The sequence below is a fragment of the Balaenoptera musculus genome, chromosome 5 (assembly GCF_009873245.2).
Source record: "Balaenoptera musculus isolate JJ_BM4_2016_0621 chromosome 5, mBalMus1.pri.v3, whole genome shotgun sequence".
NCBI lineage: Eukaryota > Metazoa > Chordata > Mammalia > Artiodactyla > Balaenopteridae > Balaenoptera > Balaenoptera musculus.
The window spans coordinates 103,957,335-103,979,200 of NC_045789.1; the positions used below are offsets into that span (position 1 = coordinate 103,957,335).

The 21,866-nt window shown below is 49.1% G+C and overlaps 1 protein-coding gene across 5 annotated transcripts in view; it reads left to right on the top strand.

Annotated features, from left to right (window-relative positions):
* Window positions 1-1,758: 1,758 nt before the first annotated feature.
* Window positions 1,759-21,866, top strand: part of EVC (EvC ciliary complex subunit 1) — an 81,855-nt gene continuing 61,747 nt past the window's right edge. For 4 of the 5 annotated variants that reach the window (XM_036852533.1, XM_036852534.1, XM_036852536.1 and 1 more), the window contains exons 1-5: window positions 1,966-2,145; window positions 8,576-8,701; window positions 14,404-14,487; window positions 16,574-16,806; window positions 18,241-18,325. In XM_036852533.1, coding sequence (XP_036708428.1) covers window positions 1,966-2,145; window positions 8,576-8,701; window positions 14,404-14,487; window positions 16,574-16,806; window positions 18,241-18,325 — 708 coding nt within the window. Of the gene's footprint in view, window positions 2,146-8,575; window positions 8,702-14,403; window positions 14,488-16,573; window positions 16,807-18,240; window positions 18,326-21,866 lie in introns of all 5 variants that reach the window. The other variant, XM_036852535.1, reaches the window with a different exon arrangement.

Below are 21,866 nucleotides of genomic sequence, written 5' to 3' on the forward strand. Positions count from 1 at the left end.
AAGAAGCCACCCTCACATTCCCCCAGGAGGGAGGGGTGGGCAGGTAGTCAGGACAACCACTGGGGGACCTCTCTGGGGAACCAAAAAAGGGGAGTTGGTGTCTGGAGCCAGGAGGCAGCAGCTGAGCAAACTCCCAGAACTCTCCATGGCAGCAGGGCTGTTACTACCCTGGGCCCGCAGCAACAGTTTACACCTCTTCACCCTCCTGCAGCCTTCCTGCAGGGCAGCCTGTCATGCTGTCTGCAGCCTCAGGCCAGGAAGCCTGGCACCTGTGCTCCTTCTTACCCTGCCCCTCCGAGGACCGTCCTTTCCTGACTTGACAGGGACAAGACAATGGGGTTTGGGAATCTGACAGTTTATTAGCCAAGCTTTCCGCACGAGGTACACTGTCCTTGCGGGTACGCAGCGTGTGCCAGGAGTGAGACAAGGCCAAAGACTAAATGCTAGCATATTGCTGGAGCATTAATTCTATTAGTGAGTAAAGGATGATTTCGATATGCAACCAATTTTATAATAAAGTAAGATGCAAAGAACACTACATTTCAAGAAATAAAAGCCTGAGTATCCAAAGAAATAGCCAGCATAAAGCAAGAACTTCTGGTTATTGCCCTCATACATATTCCCAGGAGCCTTGGAGATGCTCCTAAGGAAACATTTAAGAAGCACCGCATGGCAGAGAGTGTGAGTCCTGAAACCAGACAGACACGGGTGTGAATATATGTGCCCAGTTTCCTATTGCCAGACCTTGAATGAGCCACTTCTCCTGTCTGGCTGTCAGTTTCTTCATCTATAAAAAGTAAATCTAGATAATAGTTCCCATCTTGCCAACTTGGAAGGAGTGAAGAGGAAATGATGGAAAAAACCAGAAACTTGAGCTGGATGTCCAGGTTAAGGACACAAAACCCCTCTCTGGATCCCCAGAGATCCCCATGGTACCCCTGCTCTGGCCCTCACAGGGAATTAAGCTCCAAAGGTTAGGGGTGTGAGTGCATTCGTGCGCGCCTGCACGTGTGTGTGTGTGTGTGTGTGTGTGTGTGTGTGTACCCCAGCACCCAGAAAGAGAGCTAGCATCAGTAAATGTTGCTTAAAGAAAGAACAGTTGCTGAATTCTTCTGCCTATCTCCCCACACAGCTGTGAAATCCTCACTGGCGGACCTTGTCTGGTTGGTGGCTGCCCTGGCGCTGATTCAGACAGCAGGGTCTCTGGAAATGCTGAGCGAATGAATGACCACGCGGCACCTCCTGGCTAGCAGGGGCTGAGTGTAACAATCTCCTTACACGTAGTCTTAGAGGAAAGCATTGACCATCCTGGAAGAAAATAGCATTAAAACAGGAGTCTGCAGGCAAACAAGTTCAGAGGCAAGGCCGGACTGTGCGGTCCAAAGGGGGCCAGTTGGTAGAGGTCAGGAGCAAGGCTGAGTCAGACTTGCAATGTATCACTTAGTGCTGACCCTGATCCTCATCAGGAGGAAGGGCGCGTAATAGTGCCCATCTCCGAAGGTTGTTAAGAAAGTTACTCGGATCATCAGGCTAAATGCTTAACGAATCCTAAGCACTCAATAAACAACCCAGCACCACCCTCCTCCCTGGCTGTGGTCCCCTCCCCCTCTGGAAGACAAGAGGCCCGTGCAAAACAAGACTCCTCCCAAAAGGTCCTCCTGGCTGAGAAGCACGCCTCTGGCCGGGCATGCTCAGTGCAGAGGCAGGGCTGGAGGCGGGGGTGGTTCAAAGTTTTGGGCGGAGGGTCCAGGCTCCTCCCTCCGGCTGGGCAGCGCCGGGAAGCCTGAGGGGAGCTGGAGGAAGGAGGCAGCACAGGCCGGAGGAGTCGGCGGAGTGCGCCGCGCCCCTGGCCCGCCGGGGACCAGGTCCACTGAGGACCTGGCGGGGATGGAGCTCCGAGCGGCGGGCGCGGGCAGCGCGCGGCGGCGGGTGGGATGCGGCGGGCCGGCCGCCTGAGCACCCCCGATGGCCCGTGGCGCGGCGACCTGCGGGAGCGACGCGCGGCTGCAGCTGGGCCGGGACGCGGTGCGGCCGGCGCCCGCGCTGCTGGTCCCCGCCGTGCTGCTGGGCACCGCACTCGGCCTCGGCCTCGGCCTCGGCCTCTGGCTCGGCTGCCGCGCCGCCCGCCCGCGTCCGCCGCACCAGGTGGGTCGGCCGAGCGGGCAACCGGGGTGTGGGGCGCGGGGGCGCGGTCTTCCTCGGCCCTGTGGTCCGGGTTTCCAGCCCCCATCTCCGAGTCCATTTGAGCGTGATCTTGGGCATCGCTCGCAAAAGGTCTTGCCCTGGGGGATTCCCCTTCTGCTCCGGGAGGCGGCTGGAGACAGTGATTTCAGAGGGAGCCGGCCAAGTGACAGAAGGGCTCTGGCTTGGAGTTGCCCCGAAGTGTCTGCTCCATCTGACAACGCTGTGTGACCTTAGCTGATGAAGGCCTCCAGGCCTCAGTCTCCTCATCTGTAGCACTAAGCGTTTGGACTTATGGGCGGAGCTCAGCGTGGTGGACAGGAGGGCAGGGGATTTCCCCGCCCCTGGATGTCCATTCTGCTTCCTTGCTGTGTGCATTACCCAGTTAGCTCCTCTTGAGTCCCAGCTGCTACATCAGCATGCATTCAACATTCGACCACACAGCAAAAGTTTGCTGAGCGCCTTCTACTGCCAGGCATGGCCTAGGGGCTTAGACACTACATCAGTGTACAGGATAAACCCTGCTCCTGCCGCTGGAGGTTCACAGCCTCTGGATGGACAGATTACAAGTAAACACTCGATTACAACACAGCCCCATCATGAGTTCTGTGATGGGGAAATGAAAATGCTAGCATTTATTGAATTCTGGCTGTATGCTGGGTGCTGAGCTACACTTTCTACCTGAAAATGATCTCATTGACTCTCCAAAACAGCTTGTGAGCTTGTTCCATTAATGTCCCCATTTTGCAGATGAGGAAACTGAGGCACAGAGAGGTTAAAATAACTTGCCAAATGACAGGCATGTGTGTCTAACCCCAAAGCCACTGTATAGGAGGTGGATGGGATTGGTCACAGGTGGCTGCCTGAAAGGGATTAATGGATGCTTCATATGGCAGTTGTTGTTATGGAATCGGATGTTGTGTGGAGGTATCGGGCATACAGCAGGCATTCCATCAGTGGTGGTATGATCACTGTTTTAGGTCCCTGCAGCTTTGACCTCTTTGAGGGATGAAGTCTGGTGGGATCTGAGATAAGGTGGTGTGGTTTTGTTCCCCCATTCCTGGCCCACATGAGAAGGGGATGCATCCAGCAGATGTAAGCATCTCACATGGCAGGTGAATTCAGGGGCGTGTCGTGCTGCAAAGGGGTGATAAAAGTTGAAATTAACATAGTGCAAGATGCTTGTAGGTAAGTTTGAAGTTGTCACATCCCACTGCTGATTAAGAGACACTGGCTCCTTGTGTGAAGAGGGAAGTAACACGTCAGAGCCTTTCCTGGGTGCCAGGCCCCTTGCCAGGAGTTTGCGGGCATTTGTTTCTATATTCTCACTCCAAGCCTTTGAATGGGGGGACTGTCAGCCTCACTTTCCAGGAGAGGACATCTATGCTCTGCAAGGTTGTTCTCTGTCTAGGGTCACATGATGAATGAACAGTGGCTGAACTTCAACTGCAGTCTGTCTGAACCCCTAAGTCAGAGTGTTTAGTCATCCGCTACCTGGTAAGGTGGTAGTTAGTATCTGTCTTAGTCTGGGCTGCTCTAACAAAAATACCATCAACTGGGTAGCTGATAAACAACACAAACTTATTTCTCACAGTTCTGGAGGCCGAGAGTCCAAGATCAGGGTGCCAGCATGGTTGGGTTCTGGCTAAGGTCCTCTTCCAAGTTGCAGATGACTGACTTCTTGCTGTGTCCTCATATGGCAGAAGGGACAGGGGAGCTGCTGGGGCCTCTTTTATGAGGGCACTAATCCCATTCATGGGGGGCTCCACCCTCATGACCTAATCACCTCCCAAAGGCCCCACCTCCAAATACCATCACCTTGGGGGTTAGAATTTCAACACATTAACTGAGAGGGAAAGGGACACAAACATTCAGACCATAGAGTAGCCCATTTCGCAGCTGAGTAAGCTGAGGCTGACAGAGACTCACCAAGCTGTCCGGGTTTGCACAGCTGGTTGGTCACAGCTGCACTAGTCCAGTTGAGGGTGGTGGCGGCTCAGACCAGGTTTGTAGCTATGGAGGGGGCTCTGGCTCAAGGGTAAGGCTGATTGGGTTTTCTGATGGTTTGGATGTGACCTTTGTAGCACTCCTTTCTAAGTGTCCTCCTTTCCTCCGTCTCCTGCCTCTAGTTTCTATTTCTAAAATAGAAACAATATGACTGTCCTGGTTAAAAACCTCCAGTGGCTCCTGGTTGCCTACACGAGATCACGTCCAGTTTCCTCGCATGGTATATAAGGCGACTGACCTTCCCTGGGGCATGGGCGCCCATGCATCTAGCCACCCAGAATCCCCTTGATCCCCAGATGTCGCTGCACTTCTGCACATCTGTTCTTTGCCTCTTGTCCCACCCATCCTTCAGGACCCAGGAAGAAAACCATGTAGGGAAGTGTTCCCAACCTCAGGCTGGATCAGACACTTCCTCCCTCTTGGGTCCCGGACACTCTGTTCTCCTCCTCTGGTCCAGGTCACCCAGCTCATAATTCTGTCTTGCACCACTTTCCCTTTGTGGTTTCTGTTTTATTTTGTTTATTAGTTTTATTTATTTCATCATTAAAACTTTTTTTTTTGGCATCAAAGTTACACATGCACATAATTTAAAATGTTCATTTGCAACCATTTCCCACTTTTCAGAAGCCATCTTGTTCGACTCTTGTTCAGCTGGCTATTTTGGTCATTTACTTCTAAATAACCTGCTGACATGGCTGCTTGACTTCCCACTGCAGAAGTGCGGAGTGATTTAGCTCTCTTTTCTCCCCTCCTTCATATTTACACCCTCCTCATCCACCATCACCACCTCCCTATGTGGTTATGGGGTAATTTTGGTGAGATCAGTATTTGGTGTTTTCGTTATTACAATTCCATAAACATAATTCACTGTCAGCCAAGGATCCGCTGTACTTATGATTACTTTCCTTTTTTGCACAATACTTTGTTTTCCCTGAAATTAATAATTACCCGTTTTTTTCATTTGCTTAGATTCTGTGTACTTATCATCTATTTAACAGTAAACTTTCCCCCATTTGTCTACATTTTCTTTCAAGACATTTGAATACATTAGGTATTTGATCTGTTTTATCTTCTAGGAAAACTTCTCTCCCAGAAAGCTTCTGAACTCTCCAATATGAGCCGGTTGCCTCTAGACCGTTGCTATTCTCATAGTGAACCAGAGCAATCTCATCAGCGTCACCTGGGAGCTTGTTAGAAATGCCAGTTCTTGGGCCCCACCCCAGACTCACCGATGAGAATCTCTGGAGGTGGGTCCAGCAAGCTGTGTCTAACAAGCCCTCTCATGGTCTCTCTGTTCTTAAAGTTCGAGAAACAGCTGCTGTAGGCTTTTGCTGTCACCATTGGGACCTCTTGGGGCCATCATGCTGGAACTTCTTCACCTCTTTCGTGGGTTGGACCCTCTTTCAGGATCTCCTACACTGTCTTTATTGGCTAATTTCCTCATTTGGGTAGAGCAAGTCCTCCAGTAGCTTTCTGAGAAAAGGATAGGTGGAAGTTCCTTTGAGAATTTCTATGTCTGAAAATATCTTTTTTCTATCTTTATACTTAATTTGGTTAGAGTAGTTAAGTTATAGAATTCCAGGTTGGAAATAATTTTCCCCCAGAATTTTGAAGGCATTTTCTCCATTTGTCTTTCAATTTCCGTTGTTGATGTTGAGAAATCAGGTTGTATTCTGATCCTTGATATTTTGCATGGTATCTCTTTTTTTCCTTCTGTTCCTCAATAGAATCTTAAAGGATCTTTTCTTTACTCCCAGTATGTGAAATGCACCAGGATGGGTCTTGGTGGAAATCTAATGCTTCTTATTGTGCTGTGCATTCAGAAGGCCCTTTCAATCTAGAAATTCATTTTCTTGATTTCTTTAATGACTCTTTTCTTTCTCTATGTTCTGTTGCTTCTTTCAGGAACTCCTATCAGTTTTTGGTTAAATTGGGCCTCTAATTATCTTCCTTCTCTCCTATTTTCGATCTCTTTGTCTTTTTATGCTGTTTTTTGGGAGACTTTTCTCAACTTTATACTTGTACTGAGTTTTTCATATTCTTAATTTTCAAGAGTTCTTTTTGTCTTCAGAATAGTCTATGTTTTTACTAGCCTGTTCTTATTTTGTGACTGTAAGATCTTCTCTTATCTCTCTGAGGATATTATAATTGTTTGTTTTTAGTTTTCTTTTCCCCATGCAGTGTCTATTTCCTGCCTGCTTTTTCCTTTTGTTTGTTTTGGGGTTTGTCTTTCATATTAGAATCTGTCCTGAAATGGCTGGTGACCCTTGATCTCCTGGCCATTTTTAATTGGGGAGCAAAAAATCTGATACTCCTCCTTGGGTGACTGAGGTTTTTCTCCTGGAGTCTTTACAGTGATTGGACCGGGTCCTTCCCTGCAGAAGCCTTGTGCTGGTCAGCTATGGCTGCTAAACAAACAACCCCCAAATCTCTGGCTTCATCATCTAACCTTGCCTACCCCACCCCCAACTGCTCCAGCCACATGGGCTTCCCTGGACATGCTGAGCATGCTTGTGCCTCAGGGCCTTTGCACTTGCTGTGCCCTCGCCCTGAAATGCTTGTCCCTGTGATATCTGAATGGCTTGCTCTCTCACTTCCATCAAGTTTCTTTTCAAATGCCACCTTGTCCAAGAGGCCTTCCCCTCCCATCACTCTCCATTCCCCCATCCTCCACAGATTTTCCCTATAGCACTTACACCTCTGACACACTGTATATTTATTTCTTTGTTTGCTTATGTCTCTCTTCTGTCACTAGAATGTAAACTCCATGAAGGCAGCGGCTTTGTTTGTTTTGTTCATTACTCTATTCCCAGTGACTAGATTAAGGCTTGACACTGAGTAGATGCTCTGTAATAGTTGGTGACTAACTCAATGACAAACTGGTGATATATCCTCAGTTCAAGATTATATCCATGAGCAGCCAGTGGTCAAAGAGGGGCTTGATAAGTGTCTCTGGCATAATAGGATTTTCAATACAGTAGATAATTATGTTCTATAAAATCAGTGCAAACACAGGATTAGCAAATACTAAAGCATTGCTCCCAGGGGAGATGCAGGGTTTTGTTTCTACAAGATCCTGGTCACAATATTTTCATTAACCAATCAATATATGTGTTTATGTGTGTTTCTGTTTAAAGGTGCCTCATTTAACATATGGTTGATTCATTAACCTTGAGCTCACAGCCAATAGCACTATAACTCATGCCTGAACAAAGCTTATCTAATACATACATTTTCTCCATAAGGCACATCACAGTCTTCTTGTCCTTAGAAACACTAGACAGCACTTAGGGGTCATTTTCAACAAAATCACCAACAAAAGTGCTAAAAAAGAATGGTAGTAAATAGAACATGGAAAGGACACTTGTTTGCAGTATGAGCTGAGACAAGAAATTAGAGTGTGGCCTTCTTCAGTCTCATTTGGAAACTGCACATCGGGCAATTCACATTTTTCACATTTCTGCTCGTGTCCAGGAAGGACCACAAAAGCACCCCAAGTGTCGGTTTGGGGGATTACAAATAAATTTACCAAGTAGGCAAATTTGCAGATACAGAATCCACAAATAATGAGCATCAACTGTAGCTCACAACAGAAACCATTCTATAGTTTAAGGTTACCTAAGATATTTTCTTAAAAGTTATCCAATCACATTATAGGAAGTAACAGGAATTTTAATATTTATGTGTCATTCTCCATGTTAAGCTGTTACCCCACGCCAAGGAGCTCACAGGCTACAGGAGCTGGGGAAGTGGGGACCAACTCAGAAAAACAATGGAATGAGCTTTTTCAAAATTAATTAATTAATTAATTAACTGATTTATTTTTGGCTGCGTTGGGTCTTCGTTGCTGCACGCGGGCTTTCTCTAGTTGCAGCGAGCAGGGACTACTCTTCGTTGCAGTGCACAGGCTTCAGTAGTTGTGGCATGTGGGCTCAGTAGTTGTGGCTTGCGGGCTCAGTAGTTGTGGCTCGCGGGCTCTTGAGTGCAGGCTATAGTAGTTGTGGCGCATGGGCTTAGTTGCTCTGCGGCATGTGGGATCTTCCTGGCCCAGGGCTCGAACCTATGTCCCCTGCATTGGCAGGCGGATTCTTAACCACTGCACCACCAAGGAAGCCCTGGAATGAGCTTTGATCCAAGTATTGCCTCCAGGTCCTGAGGACACGCTGAGATGGGACTTTGGGGGCTTGTCAGGAGGGTGACACCTGGATAGTCTTGAAGGATGTGGACCTGACTCCAGGTGGAGGGAAGCACTGCACACAGAGGGCCAGGCCCGGAGCAGAGATGAGCAGCCGTGATGGCTGGGGGTGGGGAGTTCATGGCTAATGTCACAGGGGCACTAGGCTGACCCATTTCAACGTGTTCCCCCCACCCCACCTTTGGATTCTAGAAAGATGACGCTCAGAGTCTGCTCAAGAATTTGGAGTCTAACGTTCAGACCCCGTCGGAAACCGGCTCCCCATCCAGGAGGAGGAAGAGAGAAGCACCGACTTCAAAGGATGAGGAGGCTCTGAACGTAAGCTGGGTGTTTGGGGTGCATTGGAAGAGACTCACGCTGGGTGTCCCGTGCCCTACCTGGATTTCATCCAGAGGAGCCCCAGCAGATCTCATGTCCCAGTAGGCTTCTATTTGAGGTATAATTTACATTGAAAAAATGCACAGATTTTAAGCTTACAGTTTAATGAGTGACAAGTGTATACACCCCTGTAACCAAGACCCCAATCGGGAACGTTCGTTTACTCCAGAAAGTTCTCTAGTGCCCCTTTCATAGGCAGCCGCTGCTGTGATTTCCATCGCCATGATTGGTTTTGCTGTTCTAGAATTTTACATGAATGCAATCACGTGCTTTCCTGTGCCTGCTGATCCAGGTCGTCGTTGCACTTGTCATTTGTCCCTTTTAATTGCTCAGCCCGCTGTGGGGATGTGTCACAGTGGGGGTTGTTTCTAGTGCTTGGCTATTCTGAACAAGGCTTCTGTGAATGTTGGTGTGTAAGTTTGTTTGTTTTCATTTTGTTTTATTTCTTTGAAGTAAATATCTAGGAGTGGGAGTTCTGCGCCTCTGATGGAGATGTTAAAAGATGGATACTCCCTGTACCTTCCTTGTTGCTCCCCTCCCCACTCCGTCCAGCCTGAATCGGCCCATAGGGCATCGCTTCCTGCATAAGCTCCGTGGACGGAGAGGGCGTTTCTTCCAAAGATGTGTTCTTTCTAGTCACTTCCTGGTCCCTAGAAAGGACCAGACTCCACTCATTTGCCCAATTGACTCCAGCCTCAATTGCCCAAAGGTGAATATAGACATCTAGGTAGGTAGGTAAGTAGGTAGGTAGGCAGGGAGAGAGAGAGAGAGTGAGAGAGAGAGAGAGGTGCTGGGAAAAGGGGAAAGATTGGAACCAAGTTTCTTATTTAGCATCTACTGAATTCCAGGCATTTTCACGTGTCACTTTTGAGTGATGTAAACACTCGTGTGAATTCTCTCATGCAATCCTCTCAGCACCCCATGATGTAGACCTTGTTTATTTGCCCATTTTCCAGATGGGGAAACTGAGGCTCGTGGAGCCAGGTCACTGTCCTCAGTCACGTAGCTGAGATTTGGGCCTGGGGGTGTTCAGCTCCTGCCTGGGAGGGCTGCTTCCCCGCAGCCTCTGACACTCAGTCATGTTCTGCAGCTTCTGCTTACCAAGCAAGGAAAGTGCGTTGGGTATTCTAAAACAAATTTCACCAAAAAGTTGGAAATGAATAGGAAAAGCTTCTAGTTAAGCTGAAAATTCAGTGTTCGAGTCACCCCCGTGTCTGTACTTCCCAAGGGTTCTGGAGACAGGGCTTGCCTTCCCCACGCTGGGCCAGACCCCGTGGAGCAATCAGCTGCCCTCCCAGGGCTGAGACATGGGGAGCTGGAGAGGAAGAGAGAGCGCCTGGCTGTTCCCGGAGATGAGTCCACCCTTCCTCGTCTGTGCTGTGTGTCTCGAGCTCACACTCCCAGCCTCTCTGTTTCCAGGTGCTTGTCTTTCCATGTGTGTCTGTCTATGTGTGTATCAGTGCATCTCGCTGCGTGTCCATGTCTGTTTTTGTGTGTCTCTCTCCATGTGCATCTCTGTGGGCCTGTGTGTGAGAGTGTGACAGTGTGGCTTTGTGATGTCTCCCTGTCTTAGTTTCTCTCTCTCCCTCATCTATCTCTATGCCTCTGTTCCCCTCACCCCATAGGATTAAAACCCTGCTCACAGCAATGAAAACATATGTCCATGCAAAAACATGTGCACAAATGTTCCTGACAGCCCTAATCACAATAGCCAAAACGTGGAAACCCAAATGTCCATCAGCTGACGAATGAATGAACAGAATGTGGTCCTTCCATACAATGGAATACTGTTCAGCCATAAAAACAACATGAGTGAAACTTGAAAATAGTATGCTAACTGAAAGAAGCCAGTCACAAAAGACCACATGTTATAGGATTCCATTCATCTGAAATGTCCAGAACAGGTAAACTTACAGAGGCCAAAAGTAGATTGGTGGTCGCTTAGGGTGGGAGCGGGAAATGAGAGGGGTAGGGGTAATAGCTAAAGGGTACAGGTTTCCTACTGAGATGATAAAGATGTTCTAAAACTGACTGTGGTAATGGTTGCACATATCTGTGAATATACCAAAAAGTATTCAATTTACATGGTTCAGTTGCATGAATTATATCTCAATAAACCTATTTGAAAAAAAAAAAATCCTTCTCACACAGAGGGCAGCCTCAAATATGATACAAACAACGTTGGCTTTGGGATCCAGAATCCTGGAACCCAGGCCCAGCTCTGCCACCTGTGTGCTGTGTGATGTTGGGCAAGAGACATAACCTCTCTGAGCCTCAGGGTTCTCAGCTTTGTGATGACAGCAGTGGTGGCAGCCCCACAGGGTCACCCATGAATCAACTCTGTGAACCCTCCTACCACAGAATGAGTCAATCTTTGCCGGGGAGCCAGATCTCCACCTCCCCAGAAGTCTAACCCATTTCTTCCACCTAGTAATGTTTTACCTGTTAACCATTAGCTGTGCCTCGCCGATGCCCATTATCAAGCTAATAATTGCCAAGAGTTAAGTTAAAGATCTGCCCGTTCCAGTGACCGGCTTGCCAAAATGCCCCTGCCTTCTGCAGGCTGAGCTTGTCAAGGAATGAGGGCAGGGCTGATTTTGACAGGGCAAGTTGAGCTGTAACCCTGACATCCTCCAATGCCCAGAAAACCAAGGCATTTGGGGTCCACGCCACTCCTTGCATGAACTCTGTTTTGATAAATAGCTCATGTTAGCCACAAACAAACAAAATTCCAGAAGGCTCTGAGGCATGCTACTCCCCAACCCTCTCCTGTCCTTTGGCTTTGGCGGAGGGAGGGTGCATACCTGCCCTCTGGAGGTATTTGTGCATTTGCCGAAAAGAGCACCTTTTCTCAGAGAGTGAAATGGCTTTTCTTTTCCTACAGTTATGTTTTAGCTAATTTTCTGAATAATCGCACCGCTTCACCTGAAGAAGTTTTACATTGTAAATTTGCACTACAGCCAATTTTCTGAATAATTGTGTTGCTATGGTTGGGGAGATGATCAGACTTTGGAGGACTTAACTTAATAAGAACTTAATAAGAAGAGCTGTGAAAAACTAAAAACAGCCCAGGCTCCCGGTTCCCAGGTTCTGCTTCTGTCCATCTCAGGTGGACCCCTGCATCTGTATTCTTTGCTTCCTATGTTATGTTTTTCCCCTGAAGTGCAATGTTTGTTTGGTGTCTCCTCTTTAGAAGATGCACTCCTGGAGGGCAGAGACCAAGCCTTCCTCTCATTTTCTACCCCTTTCATTCCGTCCTTTCTTTTCACCTCTGTTTGGAAGAAGTTTAAAAATGCACAGTGCTCTTTCTGCTTTTGCATCGTTCCTTGAAAAAGTGTTTCCACTGGACCATCAGCCAGGGCCGGCTTCATAGGTGGACGTGCCCTATGGTCACACAGACCCTGTGCCCAGTCACCACGCCCCCTTCTCCCCCCACCCCCCGCCAGTTTCTGGACTTCACTGTCTTGAAATTCTTAATCATTTTGACTAAGACCCTGCCGCTGTTTTCATTTTGCACGGAGCCCCACAGATTATGTCACCCGTTCTGAAGTCAGCCTTTTTAGTCTTATGGCCACGCTTTGCTGTTGTACCAGTCCCCCAGCTAAGAGAGTGGGACTGGCTGCTGGGAGCTGGGGACAGGCCTTGCTCTGCTCCCTCGGATCCAAGGAAAGCCAGGAAGGGTTTTAAGCCAGGAAGTGATGGGAATTGCATGTTTTTTGATGGCCACGAGGGAAGAATGGATTGGAAAGAGTCCACCTCTGAGCCTTCCTTTGCCTTTCCGTAAAATGGGCCTGATCGTGATAGCACCAGCCTCCCCCAGCTGACTGTTGTGTGATAAGGAAATGAGCAAACACGCATCAAGTGCCAGCACATAGTAGGCCCTCAATACATGGATGGGGAGCCAGGTAAGAGGCTATTGCTGCCCCTTGGGGTAAATATAATGGTGGCTTGGGCCAGGGCTGTGGATTTGAGAGATGTTTAGGAGGTTAAATTGGTGGGATTTGTGGTCCATTGGATGTGGCAGATATGGGAGCGACAAGTATCTCAGGATCCAACTTGTGTCCCTGGGGCATGGTGAAGCATGGCTCTTCCTCTTGTTCTTATTTGTGTCATGTCGAAGGAGATGGATGGTGTCAGCTGAAGAGGAGGGACTCTGGAGCCAGGGAATTTGATTCAAATCCTGATTCTGACATTTAATAGCTGTGTTACCTTGGGTGCACAGCTCAACCTCTCTGTGTCATCTTCCCCATCTGGGAAATGGCAGGATCCTTGGAAGTTTAAGGATGGATAGATGGACATATGAATGGTCCTTAAGTTTAAGGACCACATGTTGGTGGTCTTTCCCCATTCTTGTCATCTAAGTCTGTTTTTGCGAGTCCGAAGACAGAGATAGACATGACAAGAACTGGGGCCCTTGCCCCAGAGCTTCCCCCCTGCCCTGCTCAGAAGGGCACACAGCGACACCCTCTCTGGAGATGTATACAGGCCACGTCACGGGCTCTGTCGGGTGCTGTTTCAACGTCACACAACGTGAGGAAGCGATAAATTCTTCCGCTTTCCTCGTGATAGGATATGTAATTCCAAGGAGAACTCAGCACTCAGAAATCAGTCATTTGTTACGGAGTTCCTTTTTTTAAGACTTAGTTGCAAAGCGTTGGAATCGATGTGGATGCAGTTTTCACCTGCCAGCCAGGTCAGAATTGCTGAGTAGAGGTTCCTCCTGGCCTGGAGCGCCGGGCTCCTGAACTGCTGCCCGCTCAACTTCATTCACCCGCTGGTTGTGGCCAAGCATTTATTCAGCACCGACCATGCAAAGTGCAGGGGCGACCCTGACAGGAGAGCGATATGGGAAGGATGTGGGGCCTTTCTGTGTCGTGTGGAGCAGGCAGGAATCAGTCCATCGAGCTGCGGTTGGGGAGCTGGTTCCTGAGCAGTGTTTGGTGGTGTCTCTTTACTACTGTGACGTATAGCTGTCCATCGCCTCGCTTCTGCTCTGTTCCAGCAGCTCTGCTGGGAGCTTTGTCCGCGCCGTCCTTGGGGCCAGATGCGCTACCTGCTTACTGTCTGCGAAGACTGAGGCTCAGAAAAGTGAAAAGACCTGTCCAACCACTACTTTTCATTTAAGGGTCTAATCAAAAGCCTTGCATGAATATTGCCACACGTAAGCGCTTGTACACCTGGCAGTGCTAAAAATATTTGGTTTCTTATTCCACCAAAAAGTGGTTCACAATTTTTAGAAAAACTTTTGGTGCTGTCAAGTTATTTAAATCCATATGTCTTCCAAAGCTGAAGGCTTGGAATTAAATGAAGAATGTGCTATTTAACATCGGTCCGTTCGCCCACCCACCCATCTGTACATCTATCCCTCCCACACCCATCCCTACACCCATCTATCCATCCATCCACCTGCCCATTCATCTGTCCATCTGTCCATCCATTCATCCATCCATCCATCCATCCTTCCATCCATCCATCCATCCTTCTAGCAAGTGAGCACTACTTGGGTCTAAATGTGCTTATTATGGTCCCTTCCCGAGGCCACTGTTACAAATGGGATGTGGCATTTTGGAAACTCTTGGTGGTTTGTCCTTCATTTTACCGAAAGCCCCCATGCCATTTGTTTTTTTTTTTTTCCTTCCTAGGAATGTGAGCCATCTTTCAATAGCAATATCACAGCGTTTGCACTGAAGGCAAAAGTCGTCTATCCCATCAATCAGAAGTTCCGGGTGAGAGTCCTGAGCTCCGTCTTAGAAATGCAATTAACCAGTAATGTGCTAGAGATTGGGGTAGGAGAAGGGGGATTAAATGTGCAATTTGGGGTCCTATTTGAGGATTTTATGGCAAGTCATTTTAATAGAGATAATTTTGTGGCTTTGTAATGGAGCATGACTTTAGGGTTAATCCATTTTATGACAGTGTTGTCAGGGACAGGGTATGCCCATGGTATATACAGCAAGGTATCCACAGGGACACCAGGTGACAGCACAGTAGGGCAGCATCTGCCCTGACCTTTTAACACTAGTACAAATACTAACAAATTACTAACATTGATCCTTACAGACCCTGGGACTAATGCCAGCAGCTGACGCTGAACATTTACTGTGGGGCTGGCACAGTGCTAAGCATTTGTCATACATTACACATTTCAGTATTCCTTGCAACATTCCTATAAGGTAAATAATATTGTTCTCTCCACTTTATGCATAAGGAAACTGAGGCCGGGAGAGGTTAATGATCTGCTCAAGGTCATACTGCAGGAAGTGGCAGGGCAAGAGTCGTACCCTCAGGTCTTACACCTGGAGCCAGGAGTTCACACCTGTGGCTGGGAGTTTTGCAGAGAGCAGCATATTCCTTGATGTTTCAAGGAGCCCTCGGCCTATGTGATGCTCCACGAAAAAAATAGTGTCCTGGTCAAGTAAGTTGAGGAAAGTGCTGCCTGCTCTCCTGGAGATAAAGAGGACAGACTCAAACCCAGCTCCTATCTCAGCCGTTTACTCTTGGCCATTTCCTGACTTCTCAGGACCTCAGCTTCTTCATCAATAAAATGGGGGTAAAGGGCCCTCCTGCCTCACCCAGTTTTCTTGAGGGTGAGATAGGGAATTAGGCATAGGGCTTAGAACAGTGTGTGATGTCTGCACACTCAGCACATTTTCAGTTTTTTAAATTATTATCTGCTTTTGAGGACAGCCAGAGCCTATCGAAGGCTCTGAGAATTCCTGTACCAAAGAAATGATTCTACCTTGTTCACGCAGACTTTCCCAAACTAATTTTTCTGTGGAACCCTCACAGTGAGCAGTAACTGTATAGTTCATGAGACTGCTCCCCGGAACACACATTGGGAACCACTTCCTTCACTATCTGGTGGGTGGGTGAAGGTGCAAAACCCCCAGACCTGGGGCGTTCATTCGCCATCAGATCCCATGCTAGGCAGGCTCTGTGGTGGGCCCTGGTGATTATCCAGTGGTCAGGAGAGCACTGTCCTCACCCTGGAGGCCCTCCCAGCCTGGCAGGTATTGCAGGATGGCGTGTGAGAGCAGGCAGGACAGAAATGACCGGGGTCCTGTGGAACCCGGTGTGGGCTAGGCCCGGGGATCAGGGTAGGAAGATTCAGCGGTCTGTGTCTGGAGGGAGGGATGCTTCAGCCCAGCAGACAATGAGTTAGGGGTGTTTCAGGCAGGGGGACAAGAGTCTGGAAAGGCTCAGAAGCACGAAATGATAGTGAGGGTTTGGCGCTGGCCACCAGCTCAGTGCTCCCTGGGCGTGCACCTCTGGGAGCAGCAGGAGACGGAGCTGGACGTAGGGATGGCTGGCATCTGCTGAGCTCTCTGGCTGTGCCAGGCACTAGGCTATGACCTCATGTGGTCATGGCAGTGCAAGGGGCTTGAGTTCCTTGTTAAGGGGCTTTGAGTCTATCCAAGGGCAGGTCAGTGGACAGAGCGGGCCTGGGGTGTGGGACAGCAGCCGGAGAGGTGGGGCAGGGCAGGCGGGCTGCTGGGGAGGTCAGAGCCGGCAGCCGAGGGTGGGTACAGGTGGGCCATCGGGGAACAGACCCAGGCTGATAGCTGGAGGGGAGGAGCCTGGTGCAGAGGGGCTGGCCTCTGGGGACAAGTGATGTGACAAGAGCTGTGACGAAGGCCCCTAGGGCCGTGGCCGTGCCCCTAGGGCAGAAGCTCCGCGGTGTCCACTCACACCCTCCCTGCCTGCCCCGGCTCGGCCGTCCTGGGAGCCACCGCGTGTGTCACCGGCGGAATTACGGGAACACTCACGATGGGTCACGTGGACTGAGAGTACGCTTTCTCTCCTGCCCCCCAGCCTCTGGCCGACGGTTCCTCCAACCCATCTCTGCACGAAACCTTAAAGCAGCCAGTCTTGCCGAACCAGCCCGTGGAGGCATCGCCTTCCAGCAGCCTGGGGAGCCTGAGCCAGGCTGAGAAGGACGACTGCAGCTCCTCGTCCAGCGTCCACTCGGCCGCCAGCGACGACAGGTTCCTCGGCCGCACCTTTCTGGGGGCGAGCAGCTTCCCCGAGGCACTGACCTGCGAGAGGTGAGGAGGGGGTGGGATGGAGGATGCAGACTGATAGGCTGTATCATGCTCAGTGGAGGAAATGGAGGCCCAGAGAGGTTAAGGACTCAGCCATGGACACACAGCGACCCGGTGTCAGAGCTGGAGCTGAATGTGTGCTGTTGGCCAGCATGGGGGTCAGGGAGCCAGGCCTGAGCCCTGGGGAGAGACAGAGGGGACCTCCTTTAATCACTGACCTGCCCCGTGCACTGCATAGCAGCAGCTAGCACTGGCTAAGTGTCTTCTGTGTACAAAATATTAAGCACTTTGCAGGGATTAATTCTCTCTTGAGCATGAGGAGCAGGTCTGTCTTATTCACAGCTGTGCACTACCACCCGGTGGGAGCCTGGGACAGGCAAGTGATGAACAAGTATTAATCAGTCAATGAATTAATTCCTCTCAACAGCCCGACGTTGTTAAGGTTGTGTAGTAGATGCTAATATTGCCCTCATTTTCAAAGAATAAAATGAGACACAGAGAGGCAGAGTGACTTGCCCAAGGTCACGCAGCAGGTGAGTGTTGGAGCCTGGTGTGACCCCACCACCTTTTCTTGCAGCCCATGCTCTAAATCGCCAAACTGTCCAGCCCAGAGTAAGGCTCAGCACCCAGTAGGTGCTCAAAAAACTAGTCAGCAGGTTTGCACGTCAGTCCTCAGGCCTCTCTCAGATATGAATTTCCGTGAGTCCAAGGAGCCCTGGGTGATTTGAACCAGGCGTGGCCTGGCTCAGGGCTGTGGAAAGAGTGGGCTCAGAACCCTGAGCTTGGTGTTGACCCTGAAGGTGGCCCCGGGAAGGAGGGACTTCATTGAATTGGAGCTTTCTGGGCTCCCCTGCCTGGCTGGGAAGGGGTGTTTCTTCCTATTCGGACGAAGAGGACTTGAACAGTTCAGGTGGACTGTAGTCATTTAAAATGCATTTGCCTATGTCGGAGAAAAGGTCAAAGGCCTTTATCTTCACACTGTCAGTTTTCTGCCCCTGTGACCACGTGACCCCTACTTGATTTCTCTGACCCTTGATTTCCTGAGTCAGTTTCCTCATCTGTAAATGGCTGCGAGAATGTGTACATGATGGCAGAAAGGAAGGATGACACGTGACACTAGACATGAAAACGCCGGGGGGGGGCCTGGGGGGGAGTGCTCTTTTTCATTTCTCTCACCTTCCATCTCTTCCTGTGTTCTGTCTTTGATGTCTCGGGCAGCTGCTTCCTTCTGGTCCCAAGTGGGTTTCAGATGGCCTCTTCGATTGCTCCTTATGCACCTGGGGTGGCTGTGAGCAATCTCTGCATGCCGCAGAATTTAAAATCTGGAGTCAGGATGCACCGTGGCTTATCCTGCAGGGATGTACTGATAACTCGGTAACCTTGCCCCCCACTTCAAATACTCTGAAAGTCTCTTCTGTTTCTCTTTGGACTTTTCAGCGTGGACCTTGACTTGTGTATCTACAACCTTCACTTAAAAGACTTGCTGCATCTGGACACGGCGCTGAGGCAGGAGAAGCACATGGTAGGTAGAGCACTCAGGACCCAGGAGACAGGCTCTGCGTGTGCATGGAGTCCCGGAGACCCTTGGGAAACGGATGTCGGTGACAGCGGAGCCGCCACAAGGGGAAGGCAGAGCAGGGTTAGGCGTCCGACCACAAAACGGAAAAGCAATTCGTGCCTGCAGACGGGGAGCAGGATTTACTTTACCCATTGCCATTGGGGTTAAAAGCAGAAAGCTGGGTACCTACTCTCTGCGCACACCTCCTGATGGAGACCAAAGAGAACAGGATTTTTAGAGGAATGATAATAGTGATCATAAGATTTATGAGTGCTTACTATGTACTAGGTGCTGGGGGTGTTACACAGGTGGTTATTTTAAAGCTCACACAACCCGGCGAGGTGGGTGCCGTCATTATGTCCACTTTATAGATGGGGAAACTGAGGCACGGAGTGGAGACTGGCCCTAAGTCATAAAGTTCTAAGTTGGGGCTGAGATGGGAAGTTGGGTACCTTGTTGTGGGTGTGCATTCTCCGAGTGAAGGAAGGAGAAATCAGAGCCATGGACATGAGGAAACAAGATTGGTCTCTGCCAGATGCACATGGATCCCTACTGGATCCAGGTTACAGAAAATCAGAGGGATAAGTCCCCCTGTAGCTACAGAACCTCCATGGGTTAGCCAGGCAGCAAGCCCACTGGGGTTGAAAAAAAAAAAGAATTATTTTGGGCTTCCCTGGTGGCGCAGTGGTTAAGAATCCACCTGCCAATGCAGGAGACACGGGTTCGAGCCCTGGTCCAGGAAGATCCCACATGCCGCGGAGCAACTAAGTCCATGTGCACCACAACTACTGAGCCTGCTCTCTAGAGCCCGTGAGCCACAACTACTGAGCCTGCGTGCCACAACTACTGAAGCCCGTGCGCCTAGAGCCTGTGCTCTGCAACAACAGAAGCCACCGCAGTGAGAAGCCCGCGCACTGCAACAAAGAGTAGCCCCCGCTCGCCACAACTAGAGAAAGCCCGCATACAGCAACGAAGAGCCAAACGCAGCCAAATATAAATAATTAAAATAAAATAATAATAAAAAAAAAGAATTATTTCTCCATGAGACACATCCTCTGAATTACTGAATGAGGGAGGAGCCCTACAGAGAGAAGGGAGGAGAGAGAAGTCCTGTTGGGAAGAGAAAGGGAGGGGTAGATGGAGAGAGTGACAGAGAGACAAAGACAGATATGCCCACAGGTGCTTCATTGTAAACCGGAGAAATAAAAGAATATTAAGTTGAGGATGCAACAGAAAGAAATTTTGCTCTGTGTGAGCAGAACGGGCCTCGTAAACAGGTGCCAGTATTTGAAACCATAAATCATCCTAGGATTCCAGAAATCGAGCCTGTTCCTACAGCCCCACAGACCCCCGTGCAGAGGCTCATGGACATGAGGCACGAGCCCACCTGCAGCTGCAGCCTGCTTTCACTTAGCCACACCTGGTCCTGCTTGGGGGCAGGTGGCCCTGGCGATTTTCTCAAAGGCTCTGCTCCCTGGAGGGTGATTGTTTCTGTGCTCAGAGCCCCATCCAGCTGGTGAGTGACGTGGTCCTGGCCCCTCGCCCCCGGAGCGGCCAGCAAATGCCCGCAGGGAAGCAGCCTACTGTCATGAAGAGAGCATTCACCGTCACTCATCTGTGGGCAGCCTCCCCGCCCTGCTGGACACAATACTGGGGACAGGCCCTGCCCTTATGGAGCCCACTGTCCAGGGGAGAGATGGCAGTCAATAGACTGCACAAAATGCACAGAGGCAAAAAGTATGACAAAGCAAATGATGGAGTAACATGAGGGCATGTAAGAGAGGACCTGAGGGCGTGTAGGCTTCAGGGAGGTGGTCAGGCTTCCCTGGAGGGAGATACTTAAGGTGGAACCCGGGAAAGTTCCAGGAGCACCAGACTAGGAATTAGAAACTTGGGTTCTAGTCCACCCTTTGACACTTATGAGCTGTGTGACTTTCTGTAAGTCACTTCCCCTCTCTGGGCCACTTTAGGAAAGGTGTGAAAATAATATACTTCCAGCTGTTACTTCATGGAATTACTAGGAAGGCAAGTCCCACTTTGAAAGTTCTCTGTAGGCAAAGTTCTGGGCTCTGTTGGGCTGTGTGATCTGCGTCATCACAGCATCATTTATGAAACACTGAAACTCTGCTAGGCTAAACACTTTAAATGTCTGATCTCATTGAAACCTCAGTGCTGTTCCACTCATGAGGAACCTGAGTCTCAGAGAGGTCTAGTCAGTTGCCCAAGATCACACAGCTGGTAAACTGCAGAGTCAGAACCCAAATGAGGTTTGTCTGAGTCCAAGGTCTGTGTATCCTCAGAGCCCAGAACAGTGCCCTGCACATAGTAGGTGCTTAATAGAAATGTGTCTGGTTGACACCGTCGCCACCCTGGGAGAGCTGCTTTCTAAGCATGGCCTTCCATTCACTGCAAGGCATATCTTCATCGTGTGTAAGACCTAGAGAAACATGGGGAACAGGAGGGCACCATGTTACACAAAGACTTCAAATTTCATTTCTCTGGTAGAGATCCACTATCACAGGTCAGGGTTCAGAAGTGACTCAGACCAGATGTGACCACCATGCAGCCAAGAAGCTTAGAGCTCTCTGGTGGCCCTGGAGGAGGAAGACACTGGTGCTGGGCTTGTCTAGGAGGTGGAGTTGTGACCTTTAAAAGCAGAATGGCAGAAAAGAAAATAGATTGGGGATGTGGGAGGGGGGTGGCTAATATCAGAGGAGCACTAGGACTAGTGGATTTCTCCTGGTGCTGGAAAATTCTCTATCTTGATTGTGGCAATACATGGGGAAAAATTGCATAGACCCACACACACACACACACATACACACAAATGAGTGCATGTAAAAATGGGTGAAAACTGAGTAAGGTCTATAGTTAACTCTATTGGACCTATGTCCATTTTCAGGTTTGATATTGTACCACAGTGATGTAAGATGTCACCCCTGGGGACAAAGCACACAGAACTCTGTACTGTTTTTCATCTTCCTCTAAGTCCATAATTATTCCAAATTAAAAAGTTTTTACAATTCAAAGGAATGGGACAAGACCTCTAAACGTTACTGATTCAGTTTGGGGTCAAAAAGAAAATAGATTTGAGATTAACATCTTGAGAAAGGAATGTTACTGTACATAGCCTCAGACTTCAGTGGATGGAAAATCAAGACAATTTTAGTCTTTTTAGAGCTTATTAGCATTGGCAAGCATAATGAAGGTTGGTGAAGAGTTCTGGATCTGTCCCTCATGGATGTCCCTCATGACATGAGGCCAGTTGTCCAGATTTCTCAACTGAGAGTTCCTTATCTGTAAAATGGGGAATATTGTACCAACCTCCTGCTGTGATGATCATTTGAGATAATATATATATTAGCCTGGCACAGAAGAGTGTTTAACAAACCTTAAAACAAGGATTGTAAACTATGGCCCTTGGGCAAATCTGGCCATACCTATTCTTTTACACATCACCTATGGCTGCCTTCATGCTGTAACAGCAGAATTCAATAGTTGCAAA